Source organism: Opisthocomus hoazin, chromosome Z (genome assembly GCF_030867145.1).
Source record: "Opisthocomus hoazin isolate bOpiHoa1 chromosome Z, bOpiHoa1.hap1, whole genome shotgun sequence".
Lineage (NCBI taxonomy): Eukaryota > Metazoa > Chordata > Aves > Opisthocomiformes > Opisthocomidae > Opisthocomus > Opisthocomus hoazin.
The window spans coordinates 39,145,401-39,165,734 of record NC_134454.1 but is presented as its reverse complement, the minus strand read 5'-3'; the positions used below and the strand labels follow the sequence as shown (position 1 = coordinate 39,165,734).

General features: G+C 43.4%; 1 protein-coding gene across 2 annotated transcripts in view; it reads right to left on the bottom strand.

Moving 5' to 3' along the window:
- Nucleotides 1-6,418: 6,418 nt before the first annotated feature.
- Nucleotides 6,419-20,334, bottom strand: part of MCCC2 (methylcrotonyl-CoA carboxylase subunit 2) — a 41,447-nt gene continuing 27,531 nt past the window's right edge. For both annotated transcript variants that reach the window (XM_075411097.1, XM_075411098.1), the window contains exons 14-17: nucleotides 19,927-20,083; nucleotides 19,044-19,158; nucleotides 17,712-17,797; nucleotides 6,419-6,642 (exon numbers count right to left, since the gene is read on the bottom strand). In XM_075411097.1, the coding sequence (XP_075267212.1) occupies nucleotides 6,525-6,642; nucleotides 17,712-17,797; nucleotides 19,044-19,158; nucleotides 19,927-20,083 (476 nt within the window). In that variant the 3' untranslated portion in view covers nucleotides 6,419-6,524. The remainder of the gene's footprint in view (nucleotides 6,643-17,711; nucleotides 17,798-19,043; nucleotides 19,159-19,926; nucleotides 20,084-20,334) is intronic.

The window sequence follows — 20,334 nt, the reverse complement described above, 5'->3', positions numbered from 1 at the left end:
GTGAGACGTTCGTCCCTCTGGCATGATGGCTGTGGAGACAAGGAGGTCTGCCTGTGAGGAGGCTCCACTCCAGCTCCCAGCTCTGCAGAGGCACGGCAGTGCTCCCACCCTCCAGCCAGAGGCAGCAGGAGCTGGGCTCCGTCTCCCGAGGTGGAGGGAGGATCATCCAGAGAAGGGGGAACTGGGAAAGCCTCCTTAACAAAACTCTCCTAGCTGGTTGTTTGTAGGGCAGCTTAGGAACAGCCTGAAAAGGTAAAGCAACATGAGCAAAAAAAAGTTGGTTAAAGAAAATTAATCAGGCCCAGGGACATATTTTTCTCAACAAGGCGGCTGTATTTAAAGGGACAAAGAGAATTGTGGCATAACAAGTAATTTTCAACAGCACCATTTTGTTGGAGACAATAAAAAGACTCCGATCTCTCCACCTATCACGTTGCTTGCCTGCCGACCTGCATCTTCACCCCTTGCTGTTACCTCCTCCCAGACGCTCCTATTGATCTCCGCATCCAGCAAAGGTCTGGTTTGTAATTGCTGTTCGGAGTGGCAACCCTCTGTGTGTTTGCGCGAATCCTCCAGTCTTGTCTTGCCACAGGGAAGACTAAGCTGTCAGACATCAGGCTGGTGGTGAACCACTCACAGCGAGCCCCATGTCCCAGGACAGAGCAAAAATGCAGCTGTGTGAATCACAGAATCACAGAATGTTAGGGATTGGAAGGGCCCTCTGTGGGTCATCTAGTCCAACCCCCCTGCCAAAGCAGGGTCACCTACAGCAGGCTGCACAGGACCGCTTCCAGGCGGGTCTTGAATATCTCCAGAGAAGGAGACTCCCCAACCTCCCTGGAAATGAATTGGAAACGATGGGCTTGCCAAAGTTTCTTACAGCAGAGAAACAACACAGGCGAAGGAGACCGCAACAATTCATACGGAGAGGCAGATATATGGCCTCTTCAACTTTGAAAGCAGCATCTGTGAAGCCTGACCAAAAATTCAAGCAGTATTTTATAGTCTGAGGATTACTCATGCAGTGTTGAAAACACCACAGAGATGCTCAGAAAACATCACTGCTTTCTTTCCAACTTGCACTCCCGTGTCAAAGGCTAAATTTGCCAACTCCCCCAAGTAAAATTGTTGTTGAATGTGGAGGCAATTACAAATTTCTGTTTCCAAAAGTCATTGTATCTGTCTGGCTACAGATACCCACAGAACTGTACGCTTCCGTGCCTGTTGCTGTCTGTGTCACACTGTCTCTGCAGATGTCACTGTACCATGCTCCCCGTTCAGCCGCTCTTGCAGACCTGGTTTCCAGCACTGGGGGGTAAAAAAAGCCATAGGACGCAGGATAGCTGAATATTAATTAAGGGCGTCAGAAGCTACCATGTCAAGGAGCAGAGCCAGGTCACGGTATAAAAATGCAAAATCACTGTTTACAGCCACAAAAAGGCAGGTAGTTTTTGACAGCAGCATCAGTAGCCAGTCATAAGACAACTGGCTATGAAATTAGGGGAGTCTGTAGCATTACAGAGCTCAGCTCCAGATAATCTACACAATGTGCCATCAGACCTCAGATAGCTCTGTTGTAGCTATGCATAAATTCAAGCTTCTCAAAGTTAACTTGCTTTCCCCATACGAATGTTAGTGCAGATGCGGTACAAAGAGGAGACAGCCAACGTGCATTAACATCTGTGTATCAAATGGATAGTTTCTGAAGTTGTACATGGCGTATACTTTTCATAATCACACGGTTCCATCATTGTCAATTAATTGAATGTATTTCTAAAAGCAGGAAAATAATGGAGGTTTCTGTTGATGCTGCTGTCAAAATAATGGGGTACCCACTGAGCAGTTCTGATGCATTTATGTATTGTAGTTTTGGCTTGACGCAGACACAAAGTTGGATGGATTTTATGACTACTAGACCACAGAGATTAGTGTGAAGCATTTGCTCAAGTGCTCTACTGAATCAGAGCCATGGAAGTAGACATCTGGCTTTAAGTGGATGCTTTAAGGCTTTGCTGAAAAGCAGCGGGCTTTTACAAGTGCTTTGTTGAATTGCCTTAATTTATAAACCTCACTTTAAAAAAACAGAGTTAATACAATACACCACTGTTGGTTTTCTGAATCAAGACATTTCTTTGGCTGAAATCTGGAACAGCAAGGAAAATCTAAGATAAGTTGGGGTTCTGCCACATTTGAAGCAATAACTGAGTCCGGAGGCACACTTGAAAGATAACATCTGCTTCAGCAAGAGATACCAATTCATCTGGATGACTAACAGATTGGAAAAACACCATCTAAATAAAAGATGGGTTCTCACAAGAACAGCACATGCACAAATGCCAACACAAACACTGAGGCTACAAATTCCCCATTAAACCAGCCCCACAATGGGTGGAAGAGGGGTGGGAGCAGTCACCCAGTGGCTTCTCAGGAATTGCATTTATAGCCTCTCTACTTCTGCGGGCAGAGCTGCTGCAGAGGCTATGCCCCAGCCACCTCTGATTTCAGCCTTGGAAGCAGGCACGCGAGCCTCACAATGACCATGTACCAGAGGCTCCGCCCTTGATGTCTGCGGTACAAACTGCCACTGATTTTGGTTGGTGACCACACTGTAGCTCCCAGTGGTTCACAGCACGTTCCTAGGTGCCATGAGAATAAAAAGGAAAATGACATCAGCTGGGTTTTTACAATCCATCCTGAATTCACCATCTCAGCCCAGGTAACTGGAGAAGCACCCTGATGACTGCAACAGTCCCTAGGGACCTGAGGAGCAGCTTAGCCCACCTCATTCACAGCATTCCATTCCCTTCAACAGAGGCATTTGAAAACACCCTCCAGCTCACAGTATTGGTCCTTTTAAACTCCTTGCACTCCAGTGTTGACCTCCCTTAAATAGGCCATGTCCAGATATCAGAGAGAGCTGGAACTAGGTAACTTCTTGGCCTTGCCACTGCTCTGGGACAGGACGAAGGCATACAGCTGAGAAGAGCAATCCCCAAGGCGAGACCACATGGGAGCAGAAAGGTCCCCTGGAAGCCTACGGCACCCATTTCGAGATCCTCGTCCACCACAGCTTGTGCACTTGATATGGCAAAGTCATTTCCCTTCCTCCTCAGCTTCCATCTGAAAAATCAGTGTCATCGTAAGTATCATCCTTTCCAGTAAGTAAAAAGATTAATGGTTGTGAGCTGCTCCAGTGCTACAGTGAATAGGTGGCACATATCGGAGGCAGGTAGAACAATTCTTGAAGCAGTCACCCACAGCTCTTGCATTGCCTCTGCCATCAGGAAGCCTATGTCCATGCTGCAGCAGCTACCTTTTATTTAGGTTTATTTGACGTTGCCTTTCATTAAATATCAAAAAAATATCCTACTAGTAGAACAATGCCAATGGAAAATGAGAACAATTGTGTAATGGAGTAATATCCCAGCATAAACGTATCTACCAACATCATCAAACGTGGTACGAGGACAGGGTCCAACTCCTTGCGCCTGGTGGGTCCACACAGAACAATGTTTTTCCGCAAACCTCTGGGCGGCAAGAGGCCACCTCTGCCATCAGAGCGCCACCATGCACAGCGTGCATCGCGTACAGTCAGAGCCTGCGTACAAAGCAGAGCGCGTTAACCTGCTAGACCTTTCCAGCCACAGACCGCCACGCAGTGGGGGAGCGACAGTCGGTAGCGATTCCTTGAATCCTTTGCCTGCAGTGAAGGTCCTGCTCAGTAACCTCCCCTCACAAGAACATGCTGATAGGATGCTAAGCCCATGCTGATGAATTTAATTTGTTTAACAAGTTTCCAAAAGCAGAACATTCTTACTTATTCAGAGACATGTTTTGACCTCGCTTGCACACATATTAAGAAGAAGTTTGGTAACTGCAAATAACTGTACTTTCAGATGTAACTGGCGATAGGGAGTTATCATTCGCAGAAGCACGAATCCTCCCAAATGTATCTACTTCCACTACCTGTATCCCAAGATTATCTGTCAGTGTCTTCCACTCAGAATGATTTCATTACCAATCTCACTGAAATAATATATTCAAAGCAAAAATATTATCACAGAATCACAGAATAGTAGGGGTTGGAAGGGACCTCTGTGGGTCATCTAGTCCAACCCTCCTGCCGAAGCAGGGTCACCTACAGCAGGCTGCACAGGATCTTGTCCAGGCGGGTCTTGAATATCTCCAGAGAAGGAGACTCCACAACCTCCCTAGGCAGCCTGTTCCAGTGCTCCGTCATCCTCAGAGGGAAGAAGTTCTTCCTCATGTTCAGACGAAACTTCCTGTGCCTCAGTTTGTGCCCATTGCCCCTTGTCCTGTCACTGGGCACCACTGAAAAGAGCTTGGCCCCATCCTCCTGACACCCACCCTTCAGATATTTGTAGGCATTTATAAGGTCCCCTCACAGTCTTCTCTTCTTCAGGCTGAACAAGCCCAGTTCCCTCAACCTCTCCTCGTAGGGGAGATGCTCCAGTCCCCTCACCATCCTTGTAGCCCTATTATTATTCTGAAGTGATCAATTTTCTTGGCAGAAAAAGGCCATACTCCTTAGGGCTCTGGGGGTAACAGACTGGGGAAAGTGGCCCCCACATTAACTTAGAGCAGAAAGATAGCAAGTGCCTGAACTGATTACTCGACTGTAGTAGGAGAAAATACAGTGTTTCTTTTTATTGGAAGCCATTAATAACAATCATTTCAGGGTCTGAAACCTTTATTCTCCCTGGCTATATTTTATATACATGTCTTTAAAAGTAGGGTACTTCTGAAGACATTTCAGAAGTCCAGCAGCCATAAATAATGCCACTGTACTTTCAGGATAGAGAAATCCTGGGGCCATGCCCAACATGTTTGCAAATTAGCGTAGTGACACAAGAATCAGTGGCACAAAAGCACAGCTCTGTGGCTTATTGCCATTTACTGCAGTATGTACAACTATTACTCCCTGCTAAATATGCATTTAACATACTAAGAACACACATGTGAGAGTGACAGTGAGACTACATGTGTGCAGACCTGCAGAGGTAATCTTTCCAGCGGCACACAACACACGAGGTTTTGGACAGATTTATTCTCAGTAAAATGAGGGAAATGGTCTCTCATTTCTCTGAGAGAAAACTGGTCTTTTGGTGCAACGTAGAGGTGTACCAGAGACCCCACAGCTCAACGTACGCTGGGCTCTGTGTAATACAGACAGTCCTTGCCTTCTGAAGAAGGCATTCATTTTCATTTTTGCATCTGCTCAAAACACAGCTGCGAAGGCCAGCAGTTAGCAGACCTTCCTTCCCCATCCTGGGCCCACGGGGATCTCCTTTGCCACACAACTCCCAGAAGACTACAGCTAGTGTGCTATCCAGGATGATCACTTGTATTAGTGACCCTTCTTCTCCCCGCAGGCCAGCACAGGATAGCACCTCCATCCATGTATGTTAACTCTTCTTGGATTTGATTCTCAGTCAAGAATATTTCTGCCATGTAGCAGTCTTCTAATGGTCATCTGGGCACCTATAGAGCAAAGCTAGATAAAATCAGCTTCCTAGTCCCAGCTAGCACAGTATTTACCTCCTTATTCTAGGCATGCTACACGCCAAGCATTTAGTTTCTACAAGATGCAATGTTTCTATGGAGAACAAATGAAATGACAGACACTGAATTCTTGAAAAACATTACACTGAAACAAACTACAATAAATAAACAAGATTAACCAACAGCCCTGAAGTCAGAGGGATTCAGGCATGTGCTCTGGGTGAAGCACTGATACACGTCAGGAGAACGGTCTGTCTTCGTGAAACTAAAATTGCCGGAAGTATCACACAGCAAAATGTTGAAAAACCTTTGCAGCCAACCCCTCTCTTCAGAAGTGCTCTCAGCAACCTGCAGTGCCCACAGATACCAGCATATGCTCCTCAGCTCTTCCAGAAAACAGTATGCACCCATCAGGTTCTCTTGCTGCTTTGACTTCAGGGAACCATACACAAGAGCAATGTTTTTTGGATGAAAGCCATAGAAAGGCCAAAACGCCAATAGCTGTGTTAAATCTGTAATTTCATGCTGTGTTGAACTCCCTGGGTGCCCTTACAGCACTTCTATTTGCAAAAATTATTTACTAGCAAATGTGGACGTTTTACAAAGAAGAATTAAAAGAAATACAGGAAGTGATAAGCACCAAGTATATAGCTTATTTTGCAGATTTATTCATATAAGAGGTCGTGTCAATATAAGAGGTAGTGTCAATATAAGAGGTAGTGTCAATCGTTTCTTGTCAAACATTAAACATAATGCTAGAATTTGCAGTTTGTTCATGCAATGCAGTGTTATACAAGCACTATAAGTGACTGATCTCAAATGAGCATCAAAACACTGAAGCACTGTGTGACGATTACCAAGGGAAAATAAATAATTAGGACATTTCCATTAAAAATAGCATTGTACAGATCTTTATTTTTTAATCACCTCGACACTGTAGCGAGATTGCTCTCCAAGCCCAATTAAAATATACAGAGGCAATTCTGAGAGTACATTGAAGTTTACATCCTGAAAATCCCAAATTCTGTCTTCTTTGTAGGTGCATTTAATGCTGCACTGAGACTGAGGCCCAAAACTAGTCTTGTGTCAGCTGGATCAATAATTCCATCATCCCATAATCTAGGAAAAAAAAAATAATCAGACAATAATAATTGAAGGAAATTAACATACACAGTGGGTAGATTTTCAAGCACATGGAACTGGAATACTAAAGACAGTGACCTAAAAAGCTAAATTATACTTGAAGCCATGGAGTTAATTCACCTTAACCAACAATGCAATAGAACGATGCATATTACTCTGTGGAATTTGTCTTCTAGAACAGAGTATAAATTTTGGATAAATGAACAACGTCAGGTCTACATATTTTAAATGAGATTCTTCACACTTCTTTTTAGTATGAAGTCATCACCTTAGAGAAAAGAGACTCTCTTTGTTTTTTAATATTCACATGGAAAATGACCTTTTGCCAATTGCCTATCTTCTTCTATTAAGAATGCTAGTATTTTAAACACTCTCACACATCATTATTTACATTATTCAGGTTAGTTCAGCTGCTAGATGAGGATGATACAAGCGTTAATTCTTTCATCATTAGAAGAGCCAGAGTAAATTTCAAGTACTTCCAGTATTTGTTGCATTTATTTTTTCTGAAGTCCATTTCTAAACAACAGTAAGATAATAGTGTCCTTAACCCAGCCCTCAAGGCAATTAAATTATGAATGAGCAAATGCCAAATTCCCAAGTCCCCAAACTCACACTTATAAATAATTTGATATTATAAAAAAATTGAAGTACTTCTGACATCAGTTCCCAATGACAGCTTCATCCTACCCAAAATAAAATCCATGTCAAAACCACCAGCAGGTGACAAAACTGTAAATATTGTATAACTACTACCTCCCCAGAAAGATATGTAAACAAGATACCACTGCTGATTGCAACCCAAGTCTTGCTTAAACAAGTATGCATTTTAATCAGGGTCTGCAAAACATATGCACATTATCTTTAGTTAAGACAGTGATGCTCCTAGAGAGATTTATTTTGCATTCTTTTTTGAACTTATTTCAGTGTTGGCTTATGTTTAATTCTTTGTCTGTGGAAAATTTAAAAATACAAGAAAGGTTCATGAATAGGGAGCTAATGAATAGGGAGCTAAGACTGACTCTACAAAGAGAAAGCACAGCCGTTCCTTTCTAACTGCAGTTTCCCAGCTGCAAATTTCCAACTGTTTGAAGATTAATTGAAAAAAAATTTATTAGACAGGAAACTACGTATTTTGCACTCTTCTCTCAATGCTCAATGTGCCACCCTCACCCCCAAAAGACAGAGGACTGCAAACTGTACATAAATACATGCTAGTAATAAGCTCAAGGCAGCAGCAGACACTTGAGTGTTTTCCATCTTTGCTTTATTTTGCCATCTGCTGTGAAAGTAATATTCATCAAATCAGATAAAAATATTAAGAAACTGACAATGTATACTTTTTATTTTACAACAAATACATGTATCTATCCTAGGATGAACAAAGTGGAACTGTAATAAAGGACACCTGAGACACAAGGGTTCAGACTCAGCTTTGGAGTCTGTTCTCCAACTAGCAGAGGGAGAAGAAAAAAAGATATGCTACTGAGAAAGAACACTCTACTATAAATACATCTTCTCATGGTACAGCTCCCCAAGTAGAGGAAGCTGTTATCCTAAACGGGGCACAAAAGCGAAGCTGAAGCACAAAGGGAGAAAGGGGTTTGGAGAACAGAAGACTTTGCCATTAACTGGGCAAAATTACACCGTTTCTTTTTCGGGACTGAAAAAAAAAGCTTGATTAAAGAAATTTTACACCACAGTAGCTGTGGCACTTACTGACCTGGCTTGCAGGTCCCAACTAGCACAGAAACAAGTCTGGGAAAAAAAAAATTCTTTCAAGGGGAAAAAGTTTGATATAAATCCACACTACAAATATAAGGAAGCTGTAGCGTTGTCTAATCTGTTCTTATTTTAGGATTCTCAGCAAGTATCTTTTTTCTAGTGGGCTAGTAAGCTGTCCCTTGGAACATTCCAAGAGCCACGCTTGCGCCTGCATGGAAGTGGTACTAACAGCAAATTCTGTTGCAGACGACACAAAAGAATTGTCTAATCATATTCTGGATAAAGAGTATGGTATAATCTCTTGCAGTCTTGCTCCTGTCAATAACTTTTTTCCTACCTGTAGCTTTAAATTTGAAGAAATAAATAATTTAAATGTTTCAGCATTTTTTAACAATACTCCATTGAAAAGAGACTCAGAGTAAGTGCTTCTTACCTTATAGCAAAACTATTAGAAGCTTTTTTGTTCAAAACAACCAAAGGACCAAGTACAACTTCATTTTACTGAGACTTACTTAAGAGTTGTTTGAGTTCTCTTCTTTTCCCCCAAGATAGCGGTTATACCTGTTCATATAATCTAGCATGATAGAGTGGCCAGGACAGAATATTTCCTGTACTATCAACATCACAAAGTATGCATTACCAAAGTTTAATGCATATGCTTTTCTTTCCTTCTTCTTACGCTATTTTAGATCTTGATTTAGTTTTGATGAATGTAGTCAGACTAATCTGTCGAAGGGATAAATAAGATCCCTATTAATAGCGAAAAGCAAAGTAGTTTTGTGAGGTCAAATCAACCACAATCCCTTTTTCTTAGGACTGTGGAAAAAAAACACCTCTGTAAGAACAATTTGAAATATAGTAATTTATATTTTTACACAAATTTGTTGGTTCTGTTTTTTTTTTTTTTACTGTTACAGGTTTGTTTGCTCTGCATATCATTTTTTTTAAATGAACACTTGCAATTAACTTTTTATTTATGAAACACATTGACACTGAATGAAGGAATTCATACTTCCTGGAAGTGTTTAATAAATCTGCCAAGAGCCTAGGGAGGGCAGGGATTAATTGAATCAAAAAGAATCACCAATTTAACGCGATACCTTCCAAGCTGCAACTTCCTAGTGACTACCACTGTAATAAACATTTCCAAGCATGAAGCACGTTCTAATGGCAGATTTGTTTTTTTGTAACAACACAATTAACTTATATTGACAACCACAAAGATTTTATATTGCATGGAAGTCAAGCTGCTTTCATATGGTCACCCCTGGCTTCTGCTTCTCTTTGTTTAAACAAAACTACATTCTCTACCGGGATGTAACATTAATAATTAAACTATCTATTAAAACTCCATTGCTAGAACATGAGTCACAAATACACTCATAAAATATTTGTAACCAAGACACTGTGAGTAAAAGAAATGAAGTCCCCAAAAGTAAAATGCTCATGTAATTTGTTAAGATGCGAACTGCTGAAATCCTTTTAGAAATCTGTAAGCAGATTAATATAACTCATTAAAGAGGGTGCTGCCTAATGACTCCCGTTAATTAAGACAGCTCACTGTGATAGGCTCTATTTGAATAATTGATTAAAGTTTGATTAGAAAACACAACTGCAGGGAACAGTATTGACATCCTGTACATACAATAAGTCATAACTTAAAAGCAAAATTATATAAGCAGAGTAAATGGGTAAATTTGCTTGTATTTTAAGACCATTAGGGAATTTTCCTTCCCTCTCCTCATTACTGCTAAAAGCTTGAATCAAAGCCTAATGAAGTAAACTGGAAGGGTCACATCAATCTCTACGAACATTAGGGGTGAAGCAGACTTGTCCCCGTATCTTGGCAAGAGGACAGCGTGAGTGAGCCTCCAAACTGGCTGCACCCAAGCAGCGATGCAGACAGCAGTCTTTCTGCCCATCTATCATTCCTTTCCCTCAGTAATGCAAATATGTTTGTTGGGAGTTTTCTCATTGGTGTTTTTGGTGGAGGGATCTAGTTAGCATGTGACAAAACCAAGGCTGTCCCGATTCAGTTTCAACACAGCACCCTGACATTTAGTTGATGGTGAACTGTTTTGGTTTTTTTTACTGTGCCTGGGACCAGACAGGAAGCATCCTTCACAGAATCACAGAATGGTAGGAGTTGGAAAGGACCTCTGTGGGTCATCTAGTCCAACCCTCCTGCCGAAGCAGGGTCTCCTACAGCAGGCTGCACAGAACCTTGTCCAGGCGGGTCTTGAATATCTCCAGAGAAGGAGACTCCACCACCTCCCTTGGCAGCCTGTTCTAGGGCTTCGTCACCCTCAGAGGGAAGAAGTTCTTCCTCATGTTCAGACGGAACTTCCTTTCCATCAGTTTGTGCCCATTGCCCCTTGTCCTGTCACTGGGCACCACTGAAAAGAGTTTGGCCCCATCCTCCTGACACCCACCCTTCAGATATTTGTAAGCATTTATAAGGTCCCCTCGCAGCCTTCTCTTCTTCAGGCTGAACAAACCCAGCTCCCTCAGCCTCTCCTCGTAGGAGAGATGTTCTAGTCCCCTCACCATCCTCGTAGCCCTCTGATGGACTCTCTCCAGCAGCTCTTCACCTTTCTTGAACTGGGGAGCTCAGAACTGGACACAGTACTCCAGATGAGGCCTCACTAGGGCAGTGTAGAGGGGAAAGAGAACCTCCCTTGACCTGCTGGCCACACTGTTCCTAATGCACCCCTGGATGCCATTGGCCTTCTTGGCAGCCAGGGCACACTGCTGGCTCATGGTCAACCTGTCATCCACCAGGACACCCAGGTCCCTCTCTGCAGAGCTGCTCTCCAGCAGGTCCGCCCCAAGCCTGTACTGATGCATGGGGTTGTTCCTCCCCAGGTGCAGGACCCTGCATTTGCCTTTGTTGTACCTCATCAGGTTCCTCTCTGCCCAACTTTCCAGCCTATCCAGGTCATGCTGAATGGCAGCACAGCCTTCTGGTGTAGCTACCACACCTCCCAGTTTGGTGTCATCAGCAAACTTGCTGAGGGTACATTCTAACTCTTCATCCAGGTCATTGATGAAGAAGTTAAACAAGACTGGGCCCAGTACTGACCCCTGGGGGACACCACTTGTCACCAGCCTCCAACTAGACCCAGCGCCGCTGATGACAACCCTCTGAGTTCTGCCATTCAGCCAGTTCTCTATCCACTTCACCGACCACTCATCCAGCCCACACTTCCTCAGCTTCCCTAGGAGGATGTTATGGGAGACTGTGTCGAAAGCCTTGCTGAAGTCAAGGTAGACAACAGCCACAGCTCTCCCTTCGTCTACCCAGCCAGTCATGCCATCGTAGAAAGCTATCAGATTGGTCAGGCACGATTTCCCCTTGGTGAATCCACGCTGACTACTCCTGATTACCTTCTTTTCCTCCACTTGCTTGTTGATGACCTCCAGGATAAGCTGCTCCATCACCTTTCCCGGGATGGAGGTGAGGCTGACCGGCCTGTAGTTCCCTGGGTCCTCCTTCTTGCCCTTTTTGAAGATTGGAGTGACACTGGCCTTTCTCCAGTCCTCGGGCACCTCTCCTGTCCTCCAGGACCTCTCAAAGATGATGGAGACATCCACCAGCTCCCTCAGCACTCGTGGGTGCATTCCATCGGGGCCCATGGATTTGTGGACATCCAGATCGCTTAAGTGATCCCTCACACAGTCCTCCTCGACCAAGGGAAAGTCATCCTCTCTGTGGGCTTCTTCTCTTACCTCCAGGGCCTGGGATTCCTGAGGGCCAGTCTTAGCACTGAAGACTGAAGCAAAGAAGGCATTCTGTAGCTCTGCCTTCTCCGCACCCTCCGTCACCAGGACACCCGCCTCATTCAGCAGTGGCCCCACATTGTCCCTAGCCTTCCTTTTGCTGCTGATGTAGTTGAAGAAGCCCTTCTTGTTGTTTTTGACATCCCTTGCCAGCTTCAATCCCAGGTGGGCTTTGGCCTTCCTCGTCGCATTCCCGCATGCTCTGGCCACATTCCTGTACTCTTCCCAAGTGGCCTGCCCCTCTTTCCACATTCCATGGACCCTCCTCTTCCACCTGATCTCTGCTAGAAGCTCCTTGTTCAACCATGCAGGTCTCCTGCCTCCTGTGCTCAATTTCTTTCTCAGGGGGATGCATCGCTCCTGAGCATGGAGGAAGTGACGTTCAAAGAGCGACCAGCACTCTTGGACCCCCCTGCCTTCGAGAGCCCTGTCCCACAGGATTCCTCCCAGTAGCTCCCTGAAGAGGCCAAAGTTAGCCCTCCTGAGGTCCAAGGTTTTGATCCTGCTTATCGCTCTGCTTCCTCCACGCAGGATCCTGAACTTGACTATTTCACGGTCACTGCAGCCGAGTCTACCTCCAACCTTTACATCCTCCACCAGTCCCTCCTTGTTTGTTAACACGAGGTCCAGCAGAGTGCCTTTCCTTGTTGGTTCCTCCACCACTTGCATCAGAAAGTTATCATCGATGCTCTGTAGGAACCTCCTGGATTGTGCCTGCCTAGCTGTATGGTCTTCCCAGCTGATGTCAGGGTGGTTGAAGTCCCCCATGAGAACCAGGGCCTGTGACTGTGAGGCTGCTTGCAGCTGCCTGTAGAAGGCCTCATCAACTTCCTCCTCCTGGTTAGGTGGCCTGTAGTACACACCCACCGTAATGTCACCCTTATGAGCCTGTCCCTTAATTCTAACCCATAAGCTCTCAACTCATTCCTCATCTGCTCCCAGGCCAAGCTCAATGCATTCCAGTTGCTCCCTCACATACAGAGCAACTCCCCCACCTCTCCTTGTTGGCCTGTCTTTCCTAAAGAGTCTGTAGCCATCCATGACAGCATGCCAGTCATGCGAGTTGTCCCACCACATTTCTGTGATGGCGACCAAGTCATAGCCGTCCTGCTGTATAATGGCTTCCAGCTCCTCCTGTTTATTGCCCATGCTACATGCATTGGTGTAAACACACTTGAGCTGGGCTGAATCTCACCCCTGACCCTGGCACGCCAAGCCTGGGCTCGTCCCTAGTGAGGTGGGTGATGTCCCCTTCCCCCTTCGAACCTAGTTTAAAGCCCTCTCAATGAGCCCCGCCAGCTCGTGGCCAAGAATCCTTTTTCCCCTTTGAGATAGCTGCGATCCACCTGTTGCCAGCAGGCCCGGTGCTGTGTCCACCTCCCCGTGATCAAAGAAGCCAAAATTTGACTGATGGCACCAGTCCCTGAGCCACCTGTTAACCAGGTGAGTTTTCCTGCCCCTTTCAGTGCTGTTCCCTGCCACTGATGGGATAGAGGAAAACACCACCTGCGCCCCTGATCCCTCAACCAGTTGCCCCAGTGTCCTGAAGTCCCTTTTGATGGCCTTGGGACTTCTTTCTGCTATCTCATCCCCGCCAACCTGCATTACCGAGAGGGGGTAATAATCAGAAGGCGGCACCAGACCAGGGAGTTTCTTCGCAACATCCCTAACCCGGGCCCCAGGGAGGCAGCAGACTTCCCTGTGGGATGGGTCCGGTCGGCAGATCGGGCCCTCTGTTCCTCTCAGAAAGGAATCGCCTATGACAATGACCCTTCTTTTTTTCTTAGCCAAGGCAGTCGTAATACGTGGGGCTGACTGACTCGTCCTAGGCAACCCCCCGGATAGAGCTTCACCTTCACCCACATCCTCTGTGGCCGGTCCCTCACATTCCAGAGCCCCATATCTGTTGCTTAAGGGCAATTGGGCAGGTGAGGGAGGCCGGGGGGCGATTCGCTTACCACCCCGAGCAGGCACCCGTTTCCATTCCCCCTCATCTCTTAGGTCCCCTCTTTCTGCTCAGTGGCAAGAGAGAGCAAAGGGAACAGGTTACTTCTCCCTGACGTACAGTGAATGCTTGCCAATAATCAGCTGCTGATGTTCACGGACAAACGGGTTGGCTCCAAGGTACAAGGTGGCTAAATCCCTCCCTCAGGTACACTACTTGCTGCAAAAACTGTAATCCCACTTCATCTCATTGTTTCTGTTTGGGCAGCCTGCTCCACTGTAATGAAAACTTTTGAGCTGTCGGTCTGACATCTTGCTTAGGAATTAGCAATAAATGAAGGAACAAGGCACATACGTGGTAATATTGTCAGGAAGGCATGAAATCAGGGCAGAAAACCTAAGAATATCTACCGATGCACCCAATTATCTCTATGCAACAGCACAGAGCAATTAAGAGCTCCTAGACAACGCAGATTGCACCTACAGGGATGGAAGAGAGAGAGAAACAAGCCTGGACTGTCTTGACCTAAGCCAGTCACACACTGTTCTCTCCAGCACTCCTCAGTGAAAAGGGGCATTTAACTTTCATTGCTTTTAGCCAGATGAACCTCAGTGGGATTTCAGCTCTGACATTTGACTTCATGCCTCAGCTACGCTTATTAGCTTGAGTGCAGCATCACATGAACCCAACCACATGCAACCCAGATACACCGTAGTTCTCAGGCAGCTCGCATCTGTGCACATTAAGTTTCCCTTCCCAGCTACAGGCACAATAAGAAGTACGTAACTACCTTGCTTTTTTAAATGAAGGACATCAACCTAGCATTAAGAGCATTTCCTAACCCCTAGGCTATTTACCGAAGAGCCTTCTGGATTTGCAACCTAACTTCACAAAATGGCCAGACATTCTGGAAACATTAACTGGTAAACGTTGCTCAGTGAGAGCACAAAGCTGGTGTCAAATATTTACTGGATATTATAAAACACTTAGAATCTGACTTTTTTTAATCCTAACCTTAATCTTAGATGTAAAACTACTTTTTTGCAAATTAGTAACTTAAATACTGACAATGAGCTGTTGATTTTTACGAGAGGACAAGTTTTTATATTGCTAATATACTGAATATATCATATGTTAAATAAATCCAATTATTTTCCATCATAAGAACAAAGAGACTATGACTATGTTTCCAGTGAACATATTAAAAAAAGCAAATGTAAAAAAACATCAAGCCATTCATCTTCTCCTCCATGCTAGGGATTAATTTTAAATACAGACAGTTTGAGTCATTTTTTTAATGTTACTGTATCAGTGGAAAATTCTTCTCATTAAAACTCAGTTATAAAAGATGACAGTATGTGTTTTCATTTTTCCTTCTTGCCTCAGGGCACAAGGTTTTGTGACACAGGTACTAGGCTTGATTTTAAGGGGTGCTAAAAGAGACAGCACAAAAGTTTTTAACAGCTGACACCATCTCTAAATTTTAGGAAAACCCTATGAAATTTAAATTCATTAAAAAGATTAAAAAAAAATCAAAACCAGCGTGTCACTAGAAAGTCCATGTCAATAACAATTCAGGATTTCACAGAAGTATCCTTATTGATTACAAGTAAAAACCCCAATAAACTCTAACTTAGTAGCAGTGGGGGTTGTATGCACACATAAAACCTCAAGAAGCTGAGATCCATGACTCTGCAACACTACCAAACAGTCCTCTGCCAGTAGCAGAGACTGAACAGGGACAAGATTAAAACCTTCCCCAATTCCATGACCCACATGCTATACGGCTGCACCAGTGAAATCTGCCTGGATGACACGAGAAAACCCTGTGCTACATAGCCTACCGAGGATATTATCCCATCACAACACCAGACACAGCAAGATGGCAAGAGCTTCCACTTGGATGAAGACACTCATTTGATTAAACATTAAAATGAATACATAGATCCTCCAGGTATGATTATTTCAGTTAAGTTCATTCCACTATCCCAACAGAAAACAGAGTAAAAGCTACCATTAATTTTCTATCTTCCTTCAGATCATGATAAACACCACAAAGGAGCTCGCTGAAGCTATGCTGCTGCTGTTGCTGCTCTATCAGATTCATCATACAGGAGATTAGGCAGGTATCAAGTTAGACAAAAGGCCCCCAAACCGCCTTCTCTTATTGGCATCTCCATGACACTGACAGAGTATCTTGCACCCACCTGTTCACATAATTTCTGCCCATGATGCCCACGTTGTAATTTATCACATCCCAACCACTCTGTACTCAGTTTGTTTCCAGACTACCCAGCTTGCAGTTCAGAAAACCATCAGTCATTCAAATTCAGCTACACAAAACCATACATATGGCAGACTCCACAGCTGTATAGGCTAATACTCTTTCTGCAAAGTAAGAAGCCACAGAGGCACAGTAAAGCCCCATTATTATAACACCACCCTCTACCATCAGCTGAGAGCCTGTGGAGAACTAGCTTTCAATACTACAAATGGCAAAATGTGCAGGAAGATTAGCACTGTAGAAGGGGATAACCTCCTTCTTCTGTATCGAGACAACAGATACTGGCATGGGTTGGTTCTCTGGTTCAGCTGCAACGCCTGTCACTGGAGTCAGTAGCCATGGTACCTGTCGCCAGGGTTTGAGTAGATGAACAGCACCCGTAGACCACATGAAGAATATGTTAGGGTTAAATCATCAAGCACTGGTAGCAGATGGGGTGGCAGAGTAACAATGAGAGGCTAAGAAAAGCCTCCAAGCTAGTTTACCATGAGGGTGGTGAAGCACTGGCACACACTGCACGAAGAAGCTGTGGGTGCCCCACCCTGCAAGTGTTCAAGGCCGGGTTGGATGGGGCTTTGAGCAACCTGGCCTAGTGGAAGGTGTTCCTGCCCATGGCATGGGGGTTGGAACTAGATGATCTCTAAGGTCCCTTCCAACTCAAACCATTCTGTGATTCCGTGGTTCCAGAGGTAACGCTCCAGCATGCCACCTTACTTCATTAGCCTAACTAGTTCCTGGGCATTTACTATTATTCCACTAACCTGAGCTAATTAATATTAGCATCAGCTAATACCCCATCCAAATTGCTATCATCCAGTACAGTCACCTACCAAGACCACCACCTGAGATTTGCAAATGGCTTCAGGTCTTCCTGAAATGTCTCCTTTACCACTGGCCTCTTACACTTGCAGAATCCTGCTAAAAGGAATTCTTCCTAACACACATGCAGCCACTTGCTACACTGTTCAATGGGCTTTAGAAAGGTGACGAGACACTACACTGGGAAGAACGATACAAAACTTACCCAGAATAAAATACATAGAATATAAACTCCATGCTATCATATCACTACTTACAGAACCAGCAGTTCTGCAAGTGCATGCCTTCTTCTGAAAGAGTACATACTAGCAAGTCTCAGAGACAAGACAGACAAAACATTGATTTGAAGCTTGCTGTGTTGAACTCCTGCACATCAAAAATACTCTTTGTTCCAGACCGATCTGTTATGCTGTTCTTCAACATCAAGATTTAGATGTTACTATTATGTCCTCTGATTACAATTAAGTCTTCAAGAAGTCATTTATATATTACCTTGCACTGGAATAATAAGGGTTTCCTTCCTCCTCGAACCTCCTAATGATTGGCTCCTTCAAAGCTGCTTCATCTGCCTCGGATAACTAAAAAAACAGGCAAATAAACAAACACAGGTAAGATACTTGTTAATATCTTCTTCCACAATGACAGCAGAGCTTTATATGCAGCATCAAACCTGAAGAAACTGCCTAAACGATTTCCCCAAAGTCTTCCCCCCTTTTTACACGCAATTATAAATCTGGCATATTTGACAATGAAATTAAAATACTACTTTTCAAAACAGGTTGGTGGGAAAAGGAGAGTAAAAATACTCTTAACTGAGTAGAAGAATAATTGAGTATTAGCATCTGCAAAACGACTGAAGCCACTGTACTGAATAAACCCTGTTCTGAGTTGCCTTTGGCAAGATTTTTTAATAAAACAAGTCTCTGCTATTCTAACACTGGGTTCCTCTGTGATCCTGAGCGATCACCACTGTAATACAGAAAACTTTCAAGTTCCTAACACATTTTCCTGCCATTACCTACAATTATTTTTCTCGAACTTCTTTCTGGGTATTATCCTGTCCATCCTAAGGATTTGGGAAATTAAGACAAAGAGAGATGAGGGTGAATATATTCTATCCACAGAAAGCCCAAGTAAAGAGTAGAAAAAAGAACTGTTGTGGTAACGCAGACATATCGCTTATTTTGAATAACTAACTACTCATGATAAGTACAAGCAATAAAATCATATCTGATGGGACCAAGGCACCAATATAAACATGAACCATGTAATTTAAAAAACACAACAGAAAAGAGTGTACAGAGAAACTAGAAACGATTATTAAACAAAATACCACTAATTTTCAATTAAAATGTAGAAATGAGTCAAAACCTTTTCCAAACCTCTCCAGACTTCTGCTGTTTCGTGATTCTCAGTCACTGAATAATTTGAACATCAGCTTTCTATAAAACTGCCTACTTCAAAAATAATTGAGAAGATACTTTGTTCTCACACATTCCTCCTCATACTCCCAAACCAGAGAGGATCCCTGGCTGCTCGTCTTGGGCAGAACTAATAATCTGGTGCACAAAATACAAAAATATGATGAGAAATACTCCTCTTTTTAAGCAAAGACAAGAAATGCCATGAACAGTCCTCACATTCATAAGCCATAAACAGTAACATTTCACAAGTGCTTCATGTTTGTCAGTGCACTAGGTGGCATGGGGAGAATAACACTTCATTGGTGTCTCACTCTGTAACATCCTTGCTGATCAAGTGAACAACTCCAGTGAAAGAGTAAATGATAATGACATCACTGCCAATGAAAGAAGAATGATGTACCTGTTTTCCCTCCCTTGCTTTCTGGTCCTTAGCTATTGTAGCTAGAACAGTTGCAGCTTGTTCCCCTCCCATCACTGATATGCGAGCATTTGGCCACACATAAAGAAATCTTGGACTGCAAAGACACATATTAAAAGTTAAAGTAAGACATTGCCTTACGTCTTAGTAAAGAACTAATTCTCATTCAGCTGAGAATTCCTCTCTATGCATGACAATCTTACAAAGTATTGTTTTTTAAAGAATGCAAATTAATGTACTTCAATGCATTATGTTCAAAAATGCAAAAATTCTGCTCACTTCCTATGTTCATGCACCTTAAAAATTTCTCTCTTTGAGTCTCTTCATTTCACAGCCCCCCAGGAATTTTTCTCTTTAAAAATATCACCAACTTCTAGTATCAGAGACCTTGAAAAATGAAAAAAAAATTTATGTGAGTCATGTCCGAAGGGTCAAAACCAAAAAATCCTTAGGGGTTCTGCAAACATGACTCATAAAAACAGGCTCATTAGAGTGAGTAAGGATTTTTTACACAAGCTGATATTCTTTGTATGAATGTAGAATAACGGACCAGCCCATACTGCCTAATGATTGTTGAGGACTGTACAATTTTTCCTCCAAGAGCTAAAATGGGAGAAAAGTATGTTAGCACGTTTACATGTTAGAAGATCTCCTCCATCGCCTAATTAAAGGTTAATCCTGACCCTACCAACCTCTATAGGTTTGTCGGGTTGTTATTTACTTATGGCCATATTCACTGAGAACTGTTTTGTTTGTCAAACTGCGCAACTTCTGCAAGAGTTTAGATAGTTTTTCAGAATGGTACTTCAAGGTTATGTTCTCTTAACTTCGTCTTATCCCTGTTACAATTTGAAGTAACACTTACCTATATGCTCTTCCACACATCCCATAGTTTCCAGCTCCGTAAGACCCACCGATAATCACTGTTATTTTAGGTACACTGGCACAAGCTACAGCTGTTACCATCTTGGCACCATCTTTTGCTATTCCTCCAGCTTCATATTCTCTACCAACCATGAAACCTACAGAATTACAATACGAAAAAAAGGCTCACTAACTTCTATTATTATACTGTGCTGTATGTCATACTATGTGTTTTATAGCACATGCAGAAAAAAATGAGAACAAATTGCAAGACAAGGCCGTCCAGCAGCTGCTGACAGGCTGATTTCCAAACAGGATGTAGATGCATGTACAACAAAGTACACAAGCTGCTGTCTAAAAGTCATAGCCTCAACAGTTAACAGCAAAGCCTACAACACAATGAAACTTC